The sequence below is a fragment of the Molossus molossus genome, unplaced genomic scaffold (genome assembly GCF_014108415.1).
Source record: "Molossus molossus isolate mMolMol1 unplaced genomic scaffold, mMolMol1.p scaffold_m16_p_6, whole genome shotgun sequence".
In the NCBI taxonomy this organism is placed as follows: Eukaryota; Metazoa; Chordata; class Mammalia; order Chiroptera; family Molossidae; genus Molossus; species Molossus molossus.
Genome location: NW_023425399.1, coordinates 59,893,103 through 59,917,452, shown reverse-complemented (window position 1 = coordinate 59,917,452; position 24,350 = coordinate 59,893,103). Strand labels below are relative to the sequence as shown.

Sequence of the window (24,350 nt, the reverse complement as noted above, 5' to 3'; positions counted from 1 at the left end):
CTGATGGGAAAAGACATACATATCAGAGATATTTAAATAACATAAGACAACAAAATTAAATGGCTAAATGCGCTGCACATATAACTAAGGCATTTAAGAAGGACTGCTCTAGACCTATAGTTGGGAAAGGTTTCAGAGAAGAGAGTTTTGATAGTATCAAAAGGAAGACAAGTGAAGTCATCAAGAAAAGCCAATGATGGGTCTGGATAGACTGAAATAAAAACCAGGTTGGGAACAATAAAAGTAAGGAAGAGAACTAAATTCAGGCAAAAAAAAAAAAGAATTGTTTCTAAAGCTATATGATGGGTGCAGAGGAGTTCATTACACTATTTTCTCAATTTCTGTTATAGGTTTAAATTTTCCCATAGTAAAAATATTTAGGAAGCCCCAAGATGAGAGGTAACAAAGTGAACTGGTACCAGGCAACTGTCACTGATTTAAAGAACTGATAGCCTGGCCAGTGTGGCTCACTGGATTGAACCTTGTCTCATGGACTGAGAGGTCCCGGTTCAATTCCCGGTCAGGGCACATGCCTGGGTTTCGAGCTTGATCCCCAGTAGGGGGTGTGCAGGAGGCAGCCAACTGATGTTTCTCTCACATTGATATTTCCATCTCTCTCTCTCTAAAAAAAAAAAACATAAGTCTAAAGAACTTATAAACAGGACAGCAGGTTATTTTCCACTCACCTGAAAACCCTGGGGTTAAGGACGCAAGTTTTCTTGCCAGTTTGTCCTTTTCCAAGGTACTGTCCAGTTTTAGTGGTCTGAGGTGAACTTTGAAAATAGAGGCTCTTCCTTTTATGTCCGGTGGTCCTTCAGGAATTATTTTTAAGGAGGAAAAAAAAGTCATAGTGAAATAGTGACATCCTCACAAAAACTGGGCTAAACCCAATGAAAATCATCTTACCAATAAAGATTTGCCTATCAAAGCGCCCTGGCCTCATCAGTGCAGGATCTAAAATATCTGGTCGATTGGTGCCTGCCAAAATGACTACATTTGTTGTTGTGTTAAAACCTGAAAAGATAGTAACAAAGATGTAATTATTAAATGACATGAGGCAGAAAGTAACAGTGTACCTGTGAAGAATGTATGAGCACTACAGATATACTGTCACTTAAGTTTTTCACAATTTATTATCTAATGTGTTTTAAGTCACAAGCATAAATGATTTTTCTTACTATTCATCTTGTCCTTAATGACATTAGTCATATATGAGACTCAAAACTTTAAAAGTCAATTTTCCAAAGACAAATGATCAAAGATTTTAATTTATTTAACTAGAAATTGAGATTATGCTGCCAATTTTTTTTTTTTTTAAGTTATTCCTCACCCAAGGACATACCCTCCATTGATTTTGAGAGAGTGGAAGGGAGGCAGGGAGAGGGAGAAAGAGAGAAAACATCAATGTGAGAGAGACACATCCATCAGCCGCCTCCCATATGTACCCCGACCAGGGCCAGGGATCAAACCTGCAACCCAGATATGTGCCCTTGACCAGAATCAAACCCAAGACCCTTTGGTCCACGGGCCAATGCTCTAACTACTGAGCCAAATGGCCAGGGCTCAATTTTTTGTGATCGTTAATCCTCACCCAAGGATATTTTTCCATTGATTTTTACAGAACAGTAGAAGGGCGGGAGGGAGAGGGAGAGGAAGAAACATCAATGTGAGACAGACACATCAACTGGCTGCCACCTGCATGACTCTGACCAGGGTTGGGGATTGAACCTGCAACCCAGTAACCTGCCCTTGACCGAAATTGATCCCAGGACCCTTCCATCCATGGTAGAATGCTCTAATCATTGATCCAAACCAGCCAAACTATGTTGTCAATTTTTAAAATGTTTTATAATCAGTAACATTAAAATGTGCAAATAATGTGTCTAAACAACCTGGGCCATGGGACACCCATTGTATTTTTTGTTGTTGTTGTTGTTAATCCTCACTGAAGGATACTTTTCCACTGATTTTCAGAGAGAGTGCAAGGGAGGGAGGGAAGTGGGGTGGAGAGAAACACTAATGTGAAAGAGATAATTGGTTGCCTTACACGTGTCCCAAACAGGACCAGGGATGGAACCTGCAATCTTGGTACCTGCCCTTGACTGGGAACTGAACCCACAACCTTTTGGTGCAAGGGCCAACTCTCTAACCACTGAGAAATACCAGCCAGGGCTCAATTGATTTCTTTTTAGAGAATGGAAAGAAGGGAGGGGGGGGACAGTGATGTGAGAGAGACACATCAATTGGTTGCCTCCCACGTGACTGGGGCCAGGGATCAAACCTGCCCTTGACCGGGAATTGAACCCTTGACCCTTCAGTCCAAGGGTCAATGCTCTAACTGCTGAGCCAAACCAGGGCCAGCTATTGCAATATTTAAAGACAGGTATCAACCTCCACCTCCAACCACTTCTCTAGGCTAAACTTGCTTGGTTTTACTGTCCAATTCTCAAACATCAAGGCCTTGGTTGAAGAGCCAGAACCTTCAGGACCTTGGCACTGAAAGAGCTCAGGTACTAATTTCCCCCAAATATGGCTCTCTGATTTAAACATGTAGCACTACACGCGGACTGACCACCACAGTGGAGGAGCTCTACCTTCTGACTCTGGATACATGCCTGCTCAGTAATGCAAACTGTCTTAAAACTCAGCACTGTACCTCCCCTTTCTGCGTACTCAACACATCTTATAGAATGAAGGAACTTGCACATCCTAAGAACTGCCTTTTCTAATTAAAAGAAAAAGCTGACTAACGAGGAAAGATTGCTACTCTCCATAAAAGAATATTCAGAATTTGCCAAATTCACATGTGGTTACATACATTGTTTTTCCTGATGTCTCAGAACCATAAATAGTTTTGAGAATGAGACTATAAATCTTTTGTGAATCATTTCACCAATTTTTCTCTTATTCAGCACCAGGTACACATACCATCTTAACACAAATATTAAGTTATTAAGTTATGGCACTGCCAGGTAAGAATATTTTTCTATGATCTGTACTGGTATAAAAGAGCCTCTAAGAAGGCTGTTTGTTATAGAAAATGCTATTTTTCTATATAAGCATATTCTCCTTTGAGATATAATATATAAAACAAGTAGACAGTGTAATTTTAAATACAAAAGACTTGAATATTCACCATCCATTTCCACAAGCAACTGATTAAGTGTATTCTCCTGTTCACTCTGCCCCCCAAAGTTGCCTCTTCCTCTCTTCCTTCCCACGGCATCTATTTCATCAATGAAGAGAATACAAGGGGCATTCTTCCGAGCAAGGGCAAATAAGTCTCGAACCTGGATAAAAATATAAACACTAGAGTCATTTGACAAATTAATACTATTTTATCTTCCTATTAAAAAATGATCATCAAATTTCCTGTCCCATAGGAAGATAATCTTTTTGTGTGATACAGTGTACAAAACATACAAAGAAGTGAAGTGAAGTGGCAAGTAACTCGGTGGGTGGGTAACTGATTTAAGGTGAGCAAATATTATATCTATAATACGTATATGTAATAAGCACTAACAATATCTGCTATTTTTATAACACCAACAAATTAGTAATACATATCTTTGGCCTATAAAAAGATAACACAGTAGCATTATAAAGTTTATATTTCGTTTAAAAGTTCAAACTACTCTGAGATTCAATTTCATGCCTGAGGCAGTTATGAACAAGCAGAGACTTACTTAAAGATCTAGGCAGCAATTACACAGAAGACAAAGGCACAACCTCCCCAAGCCCACTCAGCAATCACCCTAGTGTGTCTGACAGTGCCCTGGCCTCAGCCCTGCTGTAAAATGAGCAGTTGTGAGGCCCTTGCACCACATTCTGTTCCGCAAAGCATGCCCCCTCAGACCACTAGTTGAGGTGGGCTGAAGAAAGAATAGCCATCCCATGTTTCACTATCAGCTGAGAGCGTTCAGGGTTTCACCCTATCACCTGCCCCTACAGAGAGATTCAGAGACAAACTCCCTATGCCTCATATCCCTTTTACTTCTCTCATCAGAAGTCCAAGTCTGCCATCATCCTCCCTGACTGGACTTTTGGGATTTTCATGCTTACATTGCTCTGAGCATATCCCTTAATATAACTCATCTCCCTACAGCCTCCCCTCTGTGATCAATAGGACCTGACCCTCTCAAGCTCTTCCCTGAATACTTCCTTCACCTCCTTGCCTAAACTGAAATTTAGCTCTCCCTGCAAAGCTCTCAACTAGAAGGTTTTTTATCTTTCCCTCCAGACCACCTGGAGTCAGGGGTCCACTTCACACCTCATTACTACATTGCCGAAATAATTCTGCTGGAAAACCTTCCTGCTCACTGAGGCTCCTGCCATGTGGCAGCACTCTAGTCACACACAGGTCTGATTCCCTACTCCCCTCCCTTCCCCCCACCAGGAACTATTTTCTTAGTGACTTTCACATCCATGTGGGGCTTGGTCTCTCCCTGACTCACCTCTTCGATCACCTTTTGCTCCACTCTGACATGACTAGCACTGCCAAGGTCTCCTCTAAACAACCAGCCTCAAGCAATCTACTCTCTGACCACCCCCTCCTGATGGTCTGGCCCGCCCATGTACTCAAGCATCTTCCACAATCAATTCTTCACCAACTTTTTAGCTCTCCATCACATTAAGCCCACTGCTTTCCCACCATCCATAGTTCCTCTCTGGTCAATTCCCTCCTTACCTATATTAGATGCCATGATCCATCATTATAAACATGCTACTCTATTTTACTAAGACTTATCTGCTTTACAAAACCCATATGAAATCACCAACTCCATCTATCATAGTTCATCTAATCTAAGATGCCAATAATGGTAAGACCTATCACTATTATTCTTGCCAATGAGAATAAAAAAAAAGTGCTGCCCACTGAAAACACAACACTTTGTTACTCATTGTAAGTTGTATTCCAAGTTTAGAAAATAACTGTGATGGCACTTTGCATTTCTATAGTACTTTAAAAAAAAAAGAGTCAACATTTTAGATGCTGGTAAGATACACAAGAGTAAAAATTTAAGAGTTTCTTTAAAAAGGAATCCACACTCACACTTTCTGATTTCAAAACTTACTACACAGTAGCAGTAATCAAGACAGTGTGGCATAAAGACAGACATATAGGTCAATAAGGCAGAATTGAGAGTCTAGAAATAAACCCATGTATCTATGGTCAAGAATGCCAAGACCATCCAAAGGATCCAGAACAGTCTTTTCAACAAATGGTGCTGGGAAAACTGGACATAGAAATGTAGAATGAAGTTGGACCCTTATATCACACCATATTAACTCAAAATAGATCATATTAATTTTAAATGAATCACAGATCTAAATGAAACAGCTGAAACTATAAACTCTTAGAAGAAAGCACAGGAATAAATATTTACAACCTTGATTTGGCAATACATTTTTAGTTGACACTAAAAGCACAAGTAACAAAAGAAAAAAGATACATTAGACTTCATCAAAATTTAAAACTTTGATGCTTCACTATCAAGAAAGTGAAAAGATTAACTTACTGAATGAAAGAAAATATTTACAAATCATATATCTGATTAGGAGGTTAGTATCCAGAATATATAAAGAACTCTCACCCCGGCCGGTTTAGCCCAGTGGTTAAAGCGTCGGGCCAGTGGACCACAGAGTTTCAGATGTGATTCCCAGTCAGGGGTACATACCTCAGTTGCAGGTTCAATCCCTGGTCGATGTTGTGCGGGAGGCAACCAATCAACGTGCCTCTCTCACATTGGTATTTCTTTCTCTCTCTCTCTCTCTCTCTCTCTCTCTCTCTCTCTTCCTCCCTCCCTCCCTCCCTCCCTCCCTCCCACTCTATCTAAAAAAAAAAAAAAAAAATCAATGAAAAAATAACCTTGGGTGAGTATTAAAAAAGAATTCTTACAACTCATCAGAAAGAGGACCCAATTAACAGACTGAAATCTTGGTCAGGGTTGGGGAAGCTGGGGTGAAGTCATAGGCCTTGCTGAGGCATTTCCCTGGAAGAGTGTTCGAGGCAGTAACTGGTGAGGGGTCACTCCACAGGACTCCAGGGCAAAGGGCCATCTTTACCAAATCCCCATTTCAGGGGGACAAAGGAGGAGAAGAAGGAGGAGGAGGAGGAGGAGGAGGAGGAGGAGGAGGAGGAGGAGGAGGAGGAGGAAGGTGCACCATCAGAATAAAACAAAAGACTTACTCTAGCTGGACCCACACCAACAAACATCTCCAAAAACTCGGATCCACTAACAGTGATAAAAGGGACGTTGGCTTCTCCGGCTGTGGCCTTAGCTAGCAATGTTTTCCCGGTGCCTGGAGGACCAGTGAGAATGGCACCCTTCAGATATAAAAAAAGAAAGTATATTTAACTAGAATTTCAGAAAAGTAAATTGCATATCCAAAGATAATTCCTAGGTATAAAGCTATATGAGTTTTAGTGACATACACTAACTATTTCTTAAACATTTGAGGTATGGTAGATTATTAATAAGAAGAGAAGAAAAGTATTATTAGACACTATATTGGTTTTTTTTTAATTTATTTTTGTTACAGATGTTTCTTTTCCCCCCACTGACACCTCCTCTCCGCTCCTGCCCACCGTGACTATTGTTTTTAAAAATTTGATCAGAATGTAAAATCTTAAATACTTCCCTTATTTTATAAGAGTTTTAGACCTGTCTAACAGTATACAAAGGATGACTTAAGCTAGGAAACTATTACTAAACCAATTGAGATTAACTTAAATTTAAGGAGACACAAACATCACACTCCCAATTTACATTCTTCTTATTTTATTCCCTTTACAATTTCACAAATGAAGTAAACATCTAATGACCAATGGTAAACTAAAAAAGAAAAAAATGTGTCTACTTAAAAACTATAATTATTTAAGTTGTGAAGATGCCTACGTACGATGTAAGTACTTATGTAAATTAATAGCAAATTATAAAATAAGGCTTTTTATCCATATAGGTAGGACATGAAGTCAAGAAAATGATGATTCCCTTTACAAAGGATTCCTTTAAAGTAAACTTTATTAATGAATTTTTAAAAGAGTTAGTTAAAATTTTTTATTCATTTATTTAATGACTGAGTCTGGCCCTGGGAGTATAAAGATTAGTAAGGCCAGCCCATTTCTAGCTGTGGTTACAAGTCTGCTGGGAGGAGGGAAGGCAAGAATTAGTGCTCTCTGACTCTTCTCCACCGAGTCCTGTGCCATGAATCTCAGAACCAAGTCCAGGAAGAGGGTCTATTCATACTTGCTCAAGGAGGGACAAATGGGTGACAATAGGGAATGATACGCTCAGGGCACTACATCTGCTAAGAAATAGGGTGTCTAAATCAGACTGGAGGAAGAAGAAAGGTAACTCAAGGAAGGCTTCCAAAAGAAGAAAACACAAATCTTTTGGGATTATACACTCTACATGCAAGAACACATATTCACATAGACCAAGCAACCCAAAAAAGGCTCTTGTGAGTTAAGCAGAGACCAGTAAGATAAAGGAGGAAAATAGCTACTTTATAATAAGTATTCAAACTTCATAAAATTATAATTTCAGAGATCAAGAAACAATTCAAAATATTTTTGGGTTAATGAGTTGGAAATAATCTTCTTTAAGTTTATTTTACCTTCGGGATTTTTGCTCCTAGGTCTTGATACTGCTTTGGGTTTTTCAAGAAATTCACAAATTCCATTATTTCTAGCTTGGCTTCCTCACAGCCAGCCACATCTTTGAACTTCACATCTATCTCATCCTTTAAGACCTTGGCAGTGGTTTCTCCAACACTGAAGAGTCCACCCATCCCACGGCCTGTTCGACCAATACCAGCAGGCCCCCTTCGTATGGTATACAGTAAGAAAGCGATGATGAGCACTGTGGGCAACATGCTCAGGAGGAACGAACTGAAAAAGGAACCACACACAATAGCAACATACTTTTAAGACTGTTAATCTTTGGCTTTTTTAATGTTCTGCAAGTAAAATTTTTTGATAACTGCTTGGGATATAACTGCATACATTTTTTTCAATTTTTATAAAACCTGAATATTCTAACATTTTATCTGAGGCACATGGAGAATCTCGGTGTTGCCATCACTGAAGTAGAAGCACCAAAACCAAAAGAAAATCCTGTTACTAACATATATTAATATTTTATTCCTATCCCAATAACCACTATTTATGTACAGTGCAGCCCTGTGATTTACTATCATTATAGCTAAGTTTCAAAAAAAATTTCTTTTGAATTACTCACTTAAAAATTTTAATATAATCCTGGTATTAGCCTAGGCAGAAATTCAGTTCTCTTACTGGAATCCTTCAACTTATTCTGAAGCAATGTCTTCCAAATATCAAATCCTTGCTAAATTAACAGTTTAAAAAGAACTCTATACATTTTTTACATTTAGTACTGGCAGACACAAGCATTTACTCAGTGAAATTCATACCACTTTATTATAAGTTACGTTCTTTTTCTTTCTCCTTCATATTACAGTTCTTATATGGATTTCTTTTAAAAATTGTGTATGTTATTTCATGACTGTGAAGGGAGTTTTATGAAATCTTGAAGAAATGGCATCAAAATTGCTAATCGTTTTTATCTCTGGGTGTTGAGGTTACAGACACTTTTTATTCTTTGTATTTTCTTAGTTTTAACAGAGAATATATAGTACCTGCTTGACAGACTTTGTTGATCTTTCAGATATGGATATAAGATTTTTAGTAGCAACATGGAGGAACAACATTAATTACTGTGCTGTATATGCTGTACCAATGGTGATGAGCGCTGCACAGACTCTGTCCGGCTTGTACAGGCTTAAGAGAGATTTGCAGGAGAACCGGTTTGTTCTCCAACCTCGTGTCTGCTCTGAAGGGACATGCTCGGGAATGATTTAAAGCCTGGGATGCCTTTTGCCTTCTGTCTGTCTGTCTTAGGTCAAAAACAGAACAAAAACCAGGATTTACTTCCTAATTTTTCATCCTTGAAAATATTTTAAATGCTCCTACAGCAGGCAGCAAGAACCATAAAAAATTTACAGTTGGTTTATTTCTGGAGAAAAAAATATGTACTGACAGCACAGACAATAAAAATTTAAAGAATTGTGCAATAATACTTTTTGTTATGTTTCAGTAGCAACCTATAAAGTTAAGTAATTATGATAGTTTCAGGGGCCAAGAGATATATCCTATGTGAGACTATTTCAATAGCTATCTATATCTAAGTATTGCAGGTAGATTGTAGTTTTACAAAAACCAGGATTCAAGAAAGTCCCTAAAACTGAGCAATACAATCAACTCAATTAACACACCGACTCTCCATTTTTCTGCTTTTTTCATATACAAAAAATAAGTTTTATTTTGATTTCACTCTCAAACCCATAACTCTACAGCAAGGTATACCTCTGTATTTAATGCAAATGGGGTGACTAGTAGGTGATCTACCTGGCTGTACCCAGATGACCACTCAAAGGCAATATAATTCCTAAGTAAGCTCAAAGACATGACTCTTGAAATCAATGGGCCCTTCTTGAAAGACTCATATTTCTAAGTGGCTTTATTAAAGACAAATAACCCCTGGCAAGAGAAGAAGAATTCCTTAAATAAGCCTAAAGAAGGCTTATTTGACACTGTAATGTGCAACCATTTGGTGACAGAACACAGTGTACCACGTAGACCATAGTGTATTGTTTTCAACATGCTTAAGTATTTTCACTGTTTCTTACCCATCACTTTCAGCAATGTAGACAACAGGTACCCGATTCTCCCCTTCTATGCCCAATTCCTGCTGCAAAGTTTCCAGATTCCGCTCAAAGGTGTCCACACTGCCAATATTAAACCAGACGTATTGCTATAAAAATAGAAAAACAAAATATCCTAAGAATGAAAGGGAAACAAAAGAGTTTAATTCACTAAAGGGTTCAGCTTTTAAAAAATTTTTCAGAAATACTAAAATCTACAAATTAAAAAAACCCAACAATAAAAAAACACTGGTTTTGCCCTGGCCAGTTTGGCTCAGCGGTTAGAGCGTCGGCCTGCGGTCCTGAGAGACCCGGGTTCGGTTCCCGCTAAGGGCACGTACTTCGGTTGCAGTTTGTCCCCGGCCCTGGTTGGTTGTGCGGGTGGCAGCCACTCGATGTGTCCCTTTCACGTCGATGTTTCTCTCTCTCTCTCTCCCTTCCTCTCTCTCCCTCCCACTCTATCTGTACAAAAAATGGAAAAATATCCTCAGGGGAGGAAAAAAAAAAACACTGGTTTTAATGATACGGTGATTAAGTTTTACTCAGTGAGAACACCTGGCAATTCTTTGCAAATAAGCACTTCTTTAGTAATATATCTCAGTAGTTCTAAAATGATAAACTCAAAAGAATACAAAAATCCATTTGAAAACACAATCCTTTTTATCTTTTCATAAATAAATATGCTTATTTTACCTCTTCTCCATTTCCCAGTTATTTTCAGCTACCTATTCACAAACTAAAAGCTAATGTGACACAGAAATAACAACCAAAGTTTATTAAGCATTTGTAAATGCCAGCATTGTTCTAAGTCCTTTATATGTATTAACTCATTTAACCTTCAGAGCCACTGTATGAAGTAGGTACTACCACCAGGGGTGATAATCAAATCTGAACATTCAGAAGGCACCTTCACCATAACCCTTCTATTCACTAAATCTGGTGAGTACTGAGGCCCTAGGAAGGAACACCTGAAGGGTCTGAGGCAATGGTTATTTTACCCCCAGCACAGAAGTATTTCGCATTGTGCTGTATCAGCCATGACTATTACTGTCCCCATTTCACAGATTAGAAAACCATAGAGGTGATTTCACTTGCCCATGATTACACATCTAGTAGTAAGAGGCTGAATCTGAACCCAAGCAGTCTGGCTCTGGAGCCACTGACTGTAAATATAGCATATCTTTTATACCATGCTATCTCTCTTATACCATGAAAACATTAATCATAACAACTCACATTTATGGAGTTTTACTATATAGCAGACCCTCTTCCAGCACTCTGCAAGTATTAGCCACATTTTACAGCACAAAAAGACTTTGTTCATACTCTAATATGCAACTGATTTTATAAATATTTTAAAATAAAAATATTTTAAAAATCAAAACAATAAGTCTATGACATAAAATTCAGACAATTCAGAAGTGTACACAGAAGAGCATAACATTTCATTCTATATTCCTCCCACCAACTAGTATTTCTGAGTGGGAAATATCACTCTGGTATCTCTTTCCACATATCAAAAAACAAAAAATGAAAAGTAAGTTTTATAATATAACAATAATTCTTGATAGGTTATTCACTGACAAAGCTATAAAATTCCTGTGGTTACAAGCCTCAAAACATGTCAATAAATAGATTAATCACGTGGGACTGACAATTTCTAACTTAGAATCTACTATCAATTGGGCAATATGCTAAATGCATGACTCACATCAGAGAATCAGGGTGGACCAAGGACCAGCAGAACGAAGATTCTGGGGACAAAGTCTGGATAAGACCCTCTGGGGATGGGTCCCAGTGCTCCAGGTGATTCTTACACACCCTGAAGTTTGAAAACCACCACTGACTTTCACAATTCTCACTTAAGCACTGAGACTTAAAACAGTATTATTGTTGTTCCCATTTTAAAGATAAAGAAACCGAGGTATGGAGGAGTTAGGCCATACAGCTAATAAAGAATAGAGCTGATGTGCCCTGGCCAGTTTGGCTCAGTGGTTGGAGCGTCGGCCTGAGGTCCAGGGAGACCTGGGTTCAATTCCTGCTAAGGGCACGTGCCTCGGTTGCAGTTTGTCCCCGACCCTGGTTGGGTTGTGCGAGTGGCGGCTGCTTGACGTGTCCCTTTCATGTCGATGTTTCTTTCTCTCTCTCTCTCTTCCTCTCTCTCCCTCCCACTCTATCTAAACAAAAAAATGGAAGAATGTCCTCAGGTGAGGATTAAAAACAAAAATTAAAAAAAAAAAAAAGCTGATGTGAAACCAAATCTGTCAAGATTCCACAGCCTGTGCTGTATTTATATAGCGTAATAATTAATGTTGCTACTCCTTAAGAAGGAGAACACTAAAAGCCTTATATCCATATCTGAAAGTTCAATATAAAATTTGTCAAGCAGGCAATACATGTTCTCCATTGAAAATTAAGAAAATAAAAAGCATCTATGCCCAGGCCAGTTTGGGTCAGCAGTTAGAGCGTCGGCCTGTGGTCCAGAGAGACCTGGGTTCAGTTCCTGCTAAGGGCACGTACCTCGGTTTCAGTTTGTCCCCAGCCCTGGTTGGGCGACCACTCGAGGTGTCCCTTTCACCTCAATGTTTCTCTCTCTCTCTCTCTCCCTCCCACTCTATCTGAACAGAATATCGAAAAATGTCCTTAGATGAGGATTTTAAAAAAAGCATCTATAACTTTAACACCCAGAGATAAACACTATCAGCAACTTTGAAGCCATTCCATCAAAATTTCATAAAATCCCGCTTATGATCTTGAAGTACACGCACAATTTTGGAAAGAAATCAACATAAAACCTTAACTGTATATGAAGAAAAAAAAGCTAGTAATTCATAATAAAATGGTATGAATTTCATACGTAAATGCTTATTGCCCTCCAGGAAGAATACTGCCCAATGAGAGGTACTGCTGCAGCAGGGAGAATAAAGCTCCAGCGAAGTGAGGGGCCCTACTGTTAACCAGGGCCTAATGTGGACATTTATCTATTTCTAATTTTTTGCTCTATAAACAATGTTTTGGAGGACATCCTTGTATAGGCATCTTTACATGCATCCTTAATTATTTCCCTAAGATTATTACAGTAATCCTAGGGAAATAATTAACCAAATTTATTCGGCGTGGGTGCACTTTCAAAACTGCTGATATAGCTCTGGCCAGTTTGGCTCAGCGGTTAGAGCGTCGGCCTGCGGTCCGGAGAGACCCGGGTTCGGTTCCCGCTAAGGGCACGTACTTCGGTTGCAGTTTGTCCCCTGGTCGTGCGGGTGGCAGCCACTCGATGTGTCCCTTCACGTCGATGTTTCTCTCTCTCTCCCTTCATCTCTCTCCCTCCCACTCTATCTGTACAAAAAATGGAAAAATATCCTCGGGTGAGGATAAAAAAAAAAAAAAAAAAAACTGCTGATATATACACTGCCAAACTGTGCTCTTGAAAGGAGTGACAATATAATTCCCAGCACTAAAAGTCTGAGGGATAGTTCGAAGGGAAAAAAAAAAGGTAGCATAGTTATTAATAAATATTTTATCATAAGGTGAAAAAAATGGAAAAAAAATTAAGACAAATAAAATAGTTTTCCTAAAAATGACGAAAATACCAGTGTGTTATGACTTCACAGATATTCTTACATTTACTGATATTTATCAGACAGAGAGAGATGGTCACCATCAACTCTAGTTTTTCTTAAAATGTTGACCAGGCAGGATGACTAGGAAATGGTTAAACAAAATCATCCTATGAGAGAAGAGAAGCAGCCTGGAGAGAGGTCTGGCCCTGGAGGAGGGTGGTAAGACTCTAAGACACTAAGGGACTAGGAATAGGTGGAAGGTAGGGGTCAGGTCCAGGGGAGGACTGGGATTCACCAGGGAACCTTACCTGCCCCACTTCCCCATCCCCCATGGTCCCCTCAAGTTAGTTTCGGGTCTCTGGAATAGAGTTCAAATGCTTCGACAGGAAATACAAATTATTTTAAAAACAAGAAATACAAATTATAATTATATAATGTCATAAAACGGTTGGGAGATATAAGCAAAATGCTTCATAAACCAATTTGAAAACAGCTGTCTCAAGGCAAGCAATTCATATTTTAAAATATTTTTCCTAACCAATTTTCTCAGTTTTGATAACTGGGATTTCACTCACTGTTGCCCAAATGATTACTAAATCCAAAACAAAACAAAACCACTGACCCAATCCTCATATCACAATTATGCACGCAACCTGCACATTCTCACCTATGGTGGTGAAGATTACAACTGCTGCACTGCCCAGTGCTGGCGTGTCCAGTGTATGTAAGGAAATGTTTGCTTTTCATTTAAATCTGAAAAGTTAATTTACAGCTAATTCACATCAATTAATAAAATAATTTACCCCATCAACAGGAGTTTTTCCTGGTGTAAAAGTCACTCGAACAAAACGCTTGTTGACAACTTCCAGTCTGTCTACCTGGAATTTTAAAAAGTTAAATATTCAAACATAAATTCATAGAAAATATCTGAGACATTCTTTCAAGCTTGTTTAAAATGCATATGGTATTTCAGACATACAAAGAAGAATAATGAAAAACATAAGGATATCCCATGTTCCCCACTCTGGCTTGAGAAATAAAATATCACACACTGTTGAAGCCATTAACTAGTGTCACCCTATTCTCCCCAGAGGTGGCTACTCTTTTCATTAGGTGCTGACCATCCCAAAGCACCTGTGCCACACATAAAAGTAATCCTAAAACATACACTCACTTTAGCCTGTTTTTAAGCTTTAAAAATGGTCTCATTTGGTATGTATTCTTCTATAACATTCTCTTTTTTCCTATAGTTGTATCTGTGAGGTTTACCACACATGTCAGGTGTGGTCAGTTACCACACCTCAAGTTATTTATCCATTCTCGTGTTAACTGACATTTAGGCTGTTTCAAAAGCTTCAATATCACAAACAATGCTGCTATAAACACTCCTGCATAGACCTTCTTGGGCACATCTTCAAAATTTTTTCTGGGATATGTACTTGTAGATAGATCCGTCAGGCTGAGCTGCAGAATATACACGTCTTCAATTTTACTAGACAGCGCCAAATTGCTCTTCAATTCACACTCCCTGGCAAAATATTCCTATTGCTCTGCATCCTCACCTATTATAGGAGTTGTGAATTTTTGCCACTGTATGGTACAAAATGGTTTAAACTTGATTTTTTTTTTTTCTGTAACCTCCTAACTATATCAGATTCTTAAGAACACTCTTAACCTCATCCCAGGGTCTTTGGCTGATTTGAAGCATTAGCTTGCTTCCTGCTGTAATAAAGTCTGCCTTGGCAGGAAGTCTGAAAGGTACAAGTCAAATTGGAAAGTGAGGGAGCCCCAAATAATTCCAGGAGGAGCTGGGACAGGGGACTACCTGTTCCTAAAGGCAGTCCTTCTGGAAAGGAGCCACTAAAATACTCTACTCCCATACTACTGTTAAGAAAATGATAGACTGATTCCACAAAACCAGCATGTCAGGAGGAGACGCAAGCTACAGAGAATCCTCCTGAGGACCTCTCACCACCCTTGGAAGGACAGCTGCAGCCCCCTCCACATCAAAGAAGGCTCCCTACAAAATCTGGAAATTATAGATATAATGCGTCACTTTCATGAAAGAAACACTTGCTCCAAAAAGTCTCAGTGATAATTTCCATCACTTTACTGTGCAACCTTTAAAAGTAATTTTATACTCTTTATATATTAATAAAGTATTACTATCTTTATTTCATCCATTTCATTGATGAAAAACCCAGTACTGAGAGGTTCAATAATTTCCCCAAGGTTAAAAAACAGGCTTAATTCTGGTTCTCTTACTTATATTTCATCAATCCTAAGATGGACATTTTTCATATTTTAATATCTCAGAAACTATGATACATTTCACAACTGATGGTATTTTAGTTTCAATGGAGGCTTTTTCTTAGTAATACCTAAATAATGTATGCCTTACAATTTAATAGCATCTTAAAAATGCTGAAATAGGGTCTTAGTGGGTAAAGACCCAGCCAGCAGTTGCAAAGGTTCCCAAGCAGCCTCAGAGCCCGTCCAGTCTCACTTTAAACATTCTGAGTGGCTTACTCATTCAATTCCAAGCCAACAGGAGATGAAAGCAGCAAAGATGTAAAGGAACCATGACAGGCTGGCACACTACACCAGGGGAAAGAGGCTGCCGAGGGCACACAAAAAAATGATGCAAGCAGGAGGGCTGCCAGAGAAAGAATTGGAAGCAGCAGTTCTAAAACTAGGTTCTTGTATGAGGTGAAACAAAAGGATTTTGTGGTAAATCTGAAGATTGCTGGGTAAAAACAAACAGGTTTTTTTTTAATTGCAGTACTTTTCAGTATTATAAAAATCCAATATGAAAACAGTAACTATACGATAGACAAGCTTAACTAATTTGTTGACTGTCACTTTACTGGTTTAATCCACTGAATTTCACCTTTATAACCACAATAGCCACCAATCCTATAAAATACTTACCACTCCTTTGGAAAGATAGTTATTAACAAAATCCTTCCATGTGATTTCTCTTCCTGAGCTCTTGAAAAGGAAGTAAAACATGACTCCACCCCAAAACAGAGCAGTCCAAAGAAAGTACATCCTGAATTCCTTGTCATCCCATGGAAAGTCACCCTGGGCAAAGAAAGAGACAATTTCTGTGAAGCATGAAATGTCACAATATGACCTATGTTATGTTGAACACAAATCTCTCATAATGTCATTAATGCCTCCTAACTTTCCTAGGGCCACCTCAGATCCTCAAAATTAACACACAATTTAGAATCAAACCTTCTGAAACCTGGACCACCAGTGAGAATCATCTTTCTTGCCACCTCGTTTTCCACCGCCACCAACTCCTCCTCCAGAAGGTCGTGGGGTAGTAGATGACTTTGATTCTGTTCATAAACAAAGAGCATATACAGCAGCATAGGTTTTTATCTCTCAACAATGTTTCCATTAATAATAGATAAAAGACATATTACAAATCATATTATGGCAACTGATCAGTTACTAAATAAAATACTATGAGAAAGACTAAGACTAATACAGAGTTAACATCCAGTACTTTATGTCAATACTTTGCATACATTATCTCATGAAATCTGCACAGTAACCACTAACCCCGTAAATATACCAATTTTACATATGAAGAAATTGTAGCTTAAATAACTTGAATAGTTTGTTATAGTGTTAAGCAATACTGGGTAAGTGACAGAGTTAGGATGTGAATGTAAGTGAATTCCTGAGTTCCCACTTGAAGGTAAAAATTAAGTGCTCTGCTTTCCCACTCCCATGAAGTGAACAGTTAATAGTTTCTTCCTTAGGAAAGACATGATTCTGATAACCTGCTTTAAATACAAAAACACAACCCACCCACATAAAATTAGTTTGCAAGAATCTGAAATTAGTTACTGTTATGGGTAGAACTGTGCACCTCCACAAATTCATGTTGGAATCCTAACCCCCTATAATCATATTTGGAGACAGAATTTTTTTTCATTTTTTTTTAATCCTCACCCGAGGACATTTTTGCATGTATCTTCAGATAGAGCGGGAGGGAGAGAGGGAGGAAGAAAGAGAGAAACATCGATGTGAGAGAGACACATCGAATGGTTGCCACCCACACGACCCCAACAGGGGCCAGGGACAAACTACAACCGAGTTATGTGCCCTTAGTGGGAACCAAACCTGGGACTCTCTGATCCATGGGCCAGCACTCTAACCACTGAGCAATACCAGCCAGGGCTGGAGATAGGATCTTTACAGAAATAATCAAGTTAAAATGACGTCATTTGGGTGGGTCCTAATCCAACATAATTGTTGTTTCATAAAAAGAGGACATTTGGATACAGATATGTAGAGAAAAGGCCATGTGAAGAGGCATAGAGAAGACAGCCATCTGAATCCCTTAAGGCTCTAAAAAACAATTTGAAAAAAAATGCACTATACCACCACATGTGTCAAATAAACTGCATGTATTAGGTTTATTTCCAAGATTTTTCTCAGTGGCTTAAATTATGTCAAATATATTCATTAAATATGCAGTTAAATATAACAGATATTGATCAGACAATATCTCTAAGGTGACCTTAAATTAATTCAACTTGAAAAATGACAAGAAAATTAAAGGTAAAATAAGACACCAGGTCTGTAATACTGTATGTACTTGTAACCTACAAGTTTCAGAACTGCCTGAAGATAAACTCTTGTCTAGTGAAAACTATAAAAAACATCATGTGCTACAGGAAAATGGTAAGTTCAAACATAATCTTTTTAAAAGGTACCTTTTTTTTCTCCCATAACTTCTTTAGGTTCACTAGCTTTTTTCCCATTTTTTCCATTAGGAAAGTATTTTTCAAATCCTGTCAGAAAAGGAAAAAAATACATATCCTCAAACTAAAAGTCATCAGGTTTTGTGTGTGTTCATTCTTCAAGCAACTGATACATCATTAAAAAGCGTAAGTTAAAAGTATAACATTTCTTATGTAGGAGTAAATTAGTCTACTACAGTTCACAGCCCAGGCATCTAAAGGAAGAAGTCTCATTTGCATGTCAATGTCATTACCTACAGAAGTGTCACATGTGAAGGTGACACATTTTCATCACTGCAATCAGACAGGAGGAGGCAGGGATAGGTAATAGGAGAAAACAACTGGAAACACCACCTATGCACTTGCTTAGTAAACACCTACTGCAGCATGGCTCTTTAACAAGAATGCAGAACATTGTGGTCACACTGAAGTGTTTACCTTTCGGAGGTCGAGAACAGAATCTTTGATAGACAGCAATTACATCTGTCAAAAGAGAATTTCTGCTGGTTGTTGCTTGAGTTGTAGCATAACGATAAAGCTGCAACATGACATACATAAAAGCATGAATTATATTAAAATAAAAAAAAGTTTTAAAAGAGCATCATTTCCTAATATCATAAAGTGGGTGAAATGTTTCTCCCTTCAATGGGTGGTTACAGACTAGCACAGAAAGACCCTCTTAAGGGAGGACTAGGATTGTCTGGCACTCTATGCAGCAATAAACATAAATTACGATCCAGAACACAAGAATACTTCAAAATCACACATAAGTTAGAATTGTAGCCCAACTACAACTCTCTGCTAACACATTCACTTGGGTATTGTTTAATTTGCAGCATTCAAAAGCACAGAAAATCTACTGCTTCATGTTGACTCATTTGCAGTCTATAATACTGAAAATTTATTTACCTGAAATTATAATACAATGATGCTTGTAAACATAAGATTAAATTTACCTTAGTTCAAAGATAAGAAAGTTATGGTCCAACATCACTGACAATACTTATACTAGCAACATTTGCTAAAGGGATTTGCTACATAATCATACTGGTGAGAACCCTGGCCACACAACTCCCATTACAGATACATCTCTGCTTTAAATAACATGTTGCTAAAAAAGTTATGTGTAAATACAGTCCAGGTAAATCAAAGTATAATGTAAACAAACTGAAAAAGCTTCCTATTAAATTTTAAGCTGCACAGTTAAATGCAATCAAAGGCAAGGCACATTGAGGGGATATATCCAAATTTGTCAGTGAAAAGTTCAAGTAATTTTTTTATCCTTTTGCAAAGTAAAAATTCACCACCATTTTTGGGGAGTACAAGCTTTTTTTTTTTTTTTAAATCCTCACCCAAGGACATTTTTTTGATACTTTGTTCAGATAGAGTGGGAGGGAGAGAGAGAGAGAGAGAGAGAGAGAAACATCTACGTGAAAGGGACACATTGAGTGGTTGCCACCCACACGACCCATCCAGGGCTGGGGACAAACTGCAACCGAGGTACATGCCCTTAGCAGGAACCAAACCGGGGTCTCTCTGGACCACAGGCCAACGCTCCAACCACTGAGCCAAACTGGCCAGGGCCAAGCTTTTAAATATAGATAAGAATATTTAAAGTGAAGTTCATATATATTAGCATCTATCATTATTTGCTTCCTTTATGGTTTGATGAGAAAAAAAAAAACACATCACAAAACCATATAAAAACCACTTTATATTCACTAGCGTGGCAATAATAAAAAAAGACTGGCAATAAAAAGTGTTGGTGAGGATATGGAGAAAAGTGGAGTTCTTGTACACTGGGAAAGTCACTTGCAGCCACTTTGGGAAAGTATGGAATTCTCAAAATGTTAAATGTAGCCCTGGCTGGTGGCTCAGCTGACTGAAGAGTTGTCCCATACACCAAAAGGTTGCAGGTTTGATTCCTGGTCAGGACATATACCTTGGGTTCAATGTTTCTCTCTCACATTGATGTTTCTTCCTCCCACCCCCTTTCCTCTCTCACTAAAATCAGTGGAAGCATATCCTCAGGTGAGGATTTTTTTTAATGTGGTATATTCATACAACGAAATATTATTCAGCCATAAAAAGAAATAAAGTATTGACAAATGCTACCACATAGATAAGCCTTGAAAACATGATGTTAGGTTCAAGAAAACAGACACAAAAAGTCACATATTATGATTTCATTTATATGAAATGTCCAGAATAGGTAAATCAATAGAGAATGTAGATTATTAGCTGCACTGGGCAGGAGGAATGATTGAGGAAAAATAGGGAGGGATAACTAATGATTACAGGACCTCTTTTTGGGGTAATGAAAATGTTCTGAAATTAAGATAGTGGTGATGGCTGTGAATATACTAAAACCACTGAACAGTAAGTACACTTTAAAATAATGAATTTTATGGTATGTGAATAAAAATGTCAATTAAAAGAATAAAAAATGAGTTTATTTAACTTCAAATTAATACACAATTCTACACAGCAAAATAGGGCAGAAACACTGATACTAGTCTCAGTTGACAGCAGTGATGGTCTTATAGCTAGTTATCACTGTAAGCACCGAGGATTTCCTTATAATTCAGCATGGATGATTCACAGGGACAATAGTGTGACTGCAAAGAAAGGCCTTTTAGATTAGATTCCTGACATAAAAACTGCAAAATAAAAACAACAAAAAAACTGCTCATTATATCTGAGTCCAATAATCTCTAGGTATAAAGAGAGGAATTAGGGCAAGGTAAAGTAGGGAAATGAATGCAATGCAAGAAACTGAAAAAGGGCTAGTGCAGAGCAATACAGAGTAGAAAAGAGATGAAGATAATCCAAGACTGGTGAGGGAGCTTCAAAGAGTAAAAATCGTGAATGCAGGTGTGAATGAAAAAAGAGAGCTGCAATAAGTCTAACTGAAAGTAACCTCATGGGGTGATCTGATCATTAAATCCCTAACTGGACAGGTCATGGTAGGCAGCCACATCCTAAGCATAAAATAAGTAAAAGTTTTATCTTTGCCTTAAGCAAACCCTGTCTATTGCTTCTGTGCATCTAACACACCTTTGAAATGCCTTTTTCAGACCCCTCAGAAGCATAACCACCCTCAAGAGAACACATAATCTTAACTATCCTGTTATCCAATCCTGCCTTGCTTTCTCCCATCTTCATGTAATCTTCCTTACATTCCTCCTTAATTCTAAATGTATAAAAGAAACTGCAAACTACCATTCTCCTGAGCATTTGAAACTTTTGTTTCTGACACTGTCATCAGTTTAGTTCAAATAAACTCATAAAAATTAATTATAGGTTTGGATGTTTCTTACCTCCACACAGGTACTATCAAGACCCCCTTTTAAGTAGAGAGACTGAAATAATTTCCTCAAGGGCATTTGGCTAGTAAGTGGCAGATTCCTGTGAGTGACTCCAGGGCCTTAACCCACCATGCTCTTTTGCCTCTACATGTGTACCTCTAGGTAAACCAGTGAAAAGCCGGACTCTGAAGAACTGATAGACAGCAAGAACCTGTGTCACTGAAATAGCAGACATCTACTACTTACTACATAAACCTTTACTGGAGACAAGATTGAGAGAGGCAGTAAGCCAGGGGAACTGAGACAGAAAACTGAACAAACTAGAGATAACATCTAGGCCTCAGTTGTATTTCAGCTCCAGGCCCAGAAAAGCAGCAAAACCAGATGGGTAATGCCAGGACCAGCTGCAATGATTAATGATCCCCTGCCCTGGAACTGACCGATCAGTAGAGACCATACCCTGAAAGAACACACCAGGAAAACTGATGAAACCCTCCTTTGGGACTTCCCCTAAAATTGCCACCTGTAAGAGAGATAAAAGCCTCAAGACAAAGGACCAAGGGCCTGCTTCTTCTGGGGAGCATGCCTGAGCAATCCCCTTCCCCTCTACCTCATGTTCCCCCACAGGGACACCTCTCCTAATCTGTAAGGAACCCCAGGAGATTTGCAATCAGGGGAGCAATGGGCAGTGGCAACTCATCCCAAACTAATCCCCTGAATTTGTCCCCAAGGTCCCTTTTTCTCAGACTTCCTTGTGAACTAAAGCAGCCCTGCTTATGCTCTCTGTTGTTGCTTCTTCTATCCTAAGCCCTTCCTTTACTATGCCCAGCTTTAATGAATATAGCTTCATAGTCATCTGGACTCCTGTTGTGAAATTTTTCCTACACAAGTCAAGAACCGACACCCTATCTACAGGCACTTAGGCAGACCTGCTCAGGGCCAGGTCCCCTGTCGGGTAACAAGATGGCTGTCACAGTTCTGTCATCACTTCAGAAAAACGTATTACCACAGCTACAGAGTGAAGCCCTGCATCTGCTGGTTATCACCAAACGGGAACCAGCATTCTGAGGTCAGACAGGCCTTCTTATGTAAAAAAACATAGTCTCTACTCTGAAGAGGTGTCATCTACAATCATAGTTAATATTTACTGGCATGGACTATGTGCTAGACACAGAATGCCATCAATAGCCCCACTCAACAGCTGGGAAAGCGGAGGCTCGGAGAAGTTACAGGACTTAATTCCAAAACCTGTGCTTTGATTACATCATGCTCATGCTGCAGACTCTTAAACCGCACACACACCACACCATATGCATTCTATTTTCCACTGTCATCAAAGGTAAAACAAAGATAACCAATGCCGGCGATATGACAGATAAGTTCCTCTTAACCTTTTTAGGTCTCAGTTGCCATATTTGTAAAGAGTTCACCCTGAATGAAGTCACAGGACCCTCGCAGATGATCTTTTTTGAAGTTCCCTGACGTAAATGTCTCATTCCATTGGAGATGCATGTTTTGAAAAATCCAACTCGATACCCAGTGTTGGACAAGCAAAAGCGTGCTTACGAGAACCACAGGATACACCATCAGGAATGCAGGGCGTCCTGGTATTTAAAGGCAGCGCACGCGGCCTCATTCACGAAGGAACTCGCCCCTGACGCCCGGCTGTCCACGAGCGCGCCCAGGGGCCGATGACCTTGACGCCCTGCTCTCTGGACCCGGAAGCGGGCCTGGCTTGGGGCGGAGGGCGCTGGGCGCCCGGGACTCACCGTCCGGAGGTAGGACCGTTTGTTGGGACCCACGCTGCCGCCAGTAACGAGCAGCGGTGGCAGGCCGCGGGGCCAGCAGCCGCCCCGGCCCCATAGCAGCAGGCAGCGGTGCGCCATGGCTGCTGGCGCAACCCGCTCGGGCTGGGGTCGCTGCGCAGGCGCGGCTCTGCGGCTGGCGGACAGACAGCGACCGGTGACTCCGGCGAGCGGAGAACCGCTCAGAACTGAGAGAACGGAAGACAGTGTTGTGGGCCAGCGAGCCCACGCTCTAGACGCGCGCTTTTCCTGACCCCGGCGTGCTGACGTCAGCCGTAAGACGGGCCCCCGGTCAGGGGCCGCTCCTGCGGCTCCGCAGCGACGCCTTCTGGGGCCTAAGGAGAAGAGCGTGGAGGGCGAGCGGAGGCGGTGGGCGGAGCGGAAAGAAGGCAGAAAGGGAAGTGGAGGGTGTGGCTTAAAGTGAGCCTGAAGGCGGTGGGCGGGGCTACGGGTGGGACCCAAGGGAGGAGTGCGGAGGGCGGGCGCTAGTAAAAGGGCAGGACCAACAACGAGCGGCGGGTTGAGAGGAAGAAAGACTGCCGGGGCCACAGACCTGGTATGGGGCAAAGCCACCTTAAATATTTTGGGCATTCACTCTCAAATATTTTGAGAACCTACTGGTCAAATATTTTGAGAGCCTACTCAGTGATGGACATTGTTCTAGGCTTTAGAGGTGCCAAAGCACACACCTTAAATCCTAGGAAAGCAATGCGAAGAAGCACAAACCACTAACCACGCTGCAATAATAAAAGTGTTGGGACTCTGACATCTATCTTGGGCCCATCAAGAACAGTTTCAAAGAGAAATGATTTTCTGAGAATAGGGTAAGTTCTCCAGGCAGTGGAGACCTGTCAATCTTGTATGGGGATGGCTGCTTTGTATATAAATCCTGATGTGTGGGGATGTGGCGAGGGCTCAAGTGACAACGTACCAGACAACTGGTTTACTGCTGCCACCATATCAGTACAGTGGAGGAGCATTCCTGCCCCTTTTGTTGTTTGCCATCCCACCAGGCACTGTGGTGCTCACTATTTTTGTGCACCCAATCTGCTAGTTTGGGTTTTTGTGAGGGAGTCAGTGTCCTGATCTTTTATAGTAGTACATAAGCCTCCACATTTCTGGGAGGCAAGTCAGGCTGGTTAGCAGAGATACAACTGTCAGACTAGCTGCTGGCTCCTGTAACGTTTT

The 24,350-nt window shown here is 39.8% G+C and overlaps 1 protein-coding gene across 2 annotated transcripts in view; it reads right to left on the bottom strand.

Annotated features, from left to right (window-relative positions):
- The window catches only part of AFG3L2 (AFG3 like matrix AAA peptidase subunit 2), a 50,175-nt gene extending 26,873 nt beyond the window's left edge, over positions 1 to 23,302 (bottom strand). Inside the window, exons 1-12 of one of the 2 annotated variants that reach the window (XM_036244979.1) lie at positions 23,127 to 23,302; positions 18,488 to 18,587; positions 18,023 to 18,100; positions 16,527 to 16,633; positions 16,218 to 16,370; positions 14,090 to 14,164; positions 9,712 to 9,836; positions 7,621 to 7,894; positions 6,191 to 6,328; positions 3,137 to 3,290; positions 907 to 1,014; positions 687 to 812 (exon numbers count right to left, since the gene is read on the bottom strand). In XM_036244979.1, the coding sequence (XP_036100872.1) occupies positions 687 to 812; positions 907 to 1,014; positions 3,137 to 3,290; positions 6,191 to 6,328; positions 7,621 to 7,894; positions 9,712 to 9,836; positions 14,090 to 14,164; positions 16,218 to 16,370; positions 16,527 to 16,633; positions 18,023 to 18,100; positions 18,488 to 18,587; positions 23,127 to 23,243 (1,555 nt within the window). In that variant the 5' untranslated portion in view covers positions 23,244 to 23,302. The remainder of the gene's footprint in view (positions 1 to 686; positions 813 to 906; positions 1,015 to 3,136; positions 3,291 to 6,190; positions 6,329 to 7,620; positions 7,895 to 9,711; positions 9,837 to 14,089; positions 14,165 to 16,217; positions 16,371 to 16,526; positions 16,634 to 18,022; positions 18,101 to 18,487; positions 18,588 to 23,126) is intronic. The other variant, XM_036244980.1, reaches the window with a different exon arrangement.
- Positions 23,303 to 24,350: the final 1,048 nt, after the last annotated feature.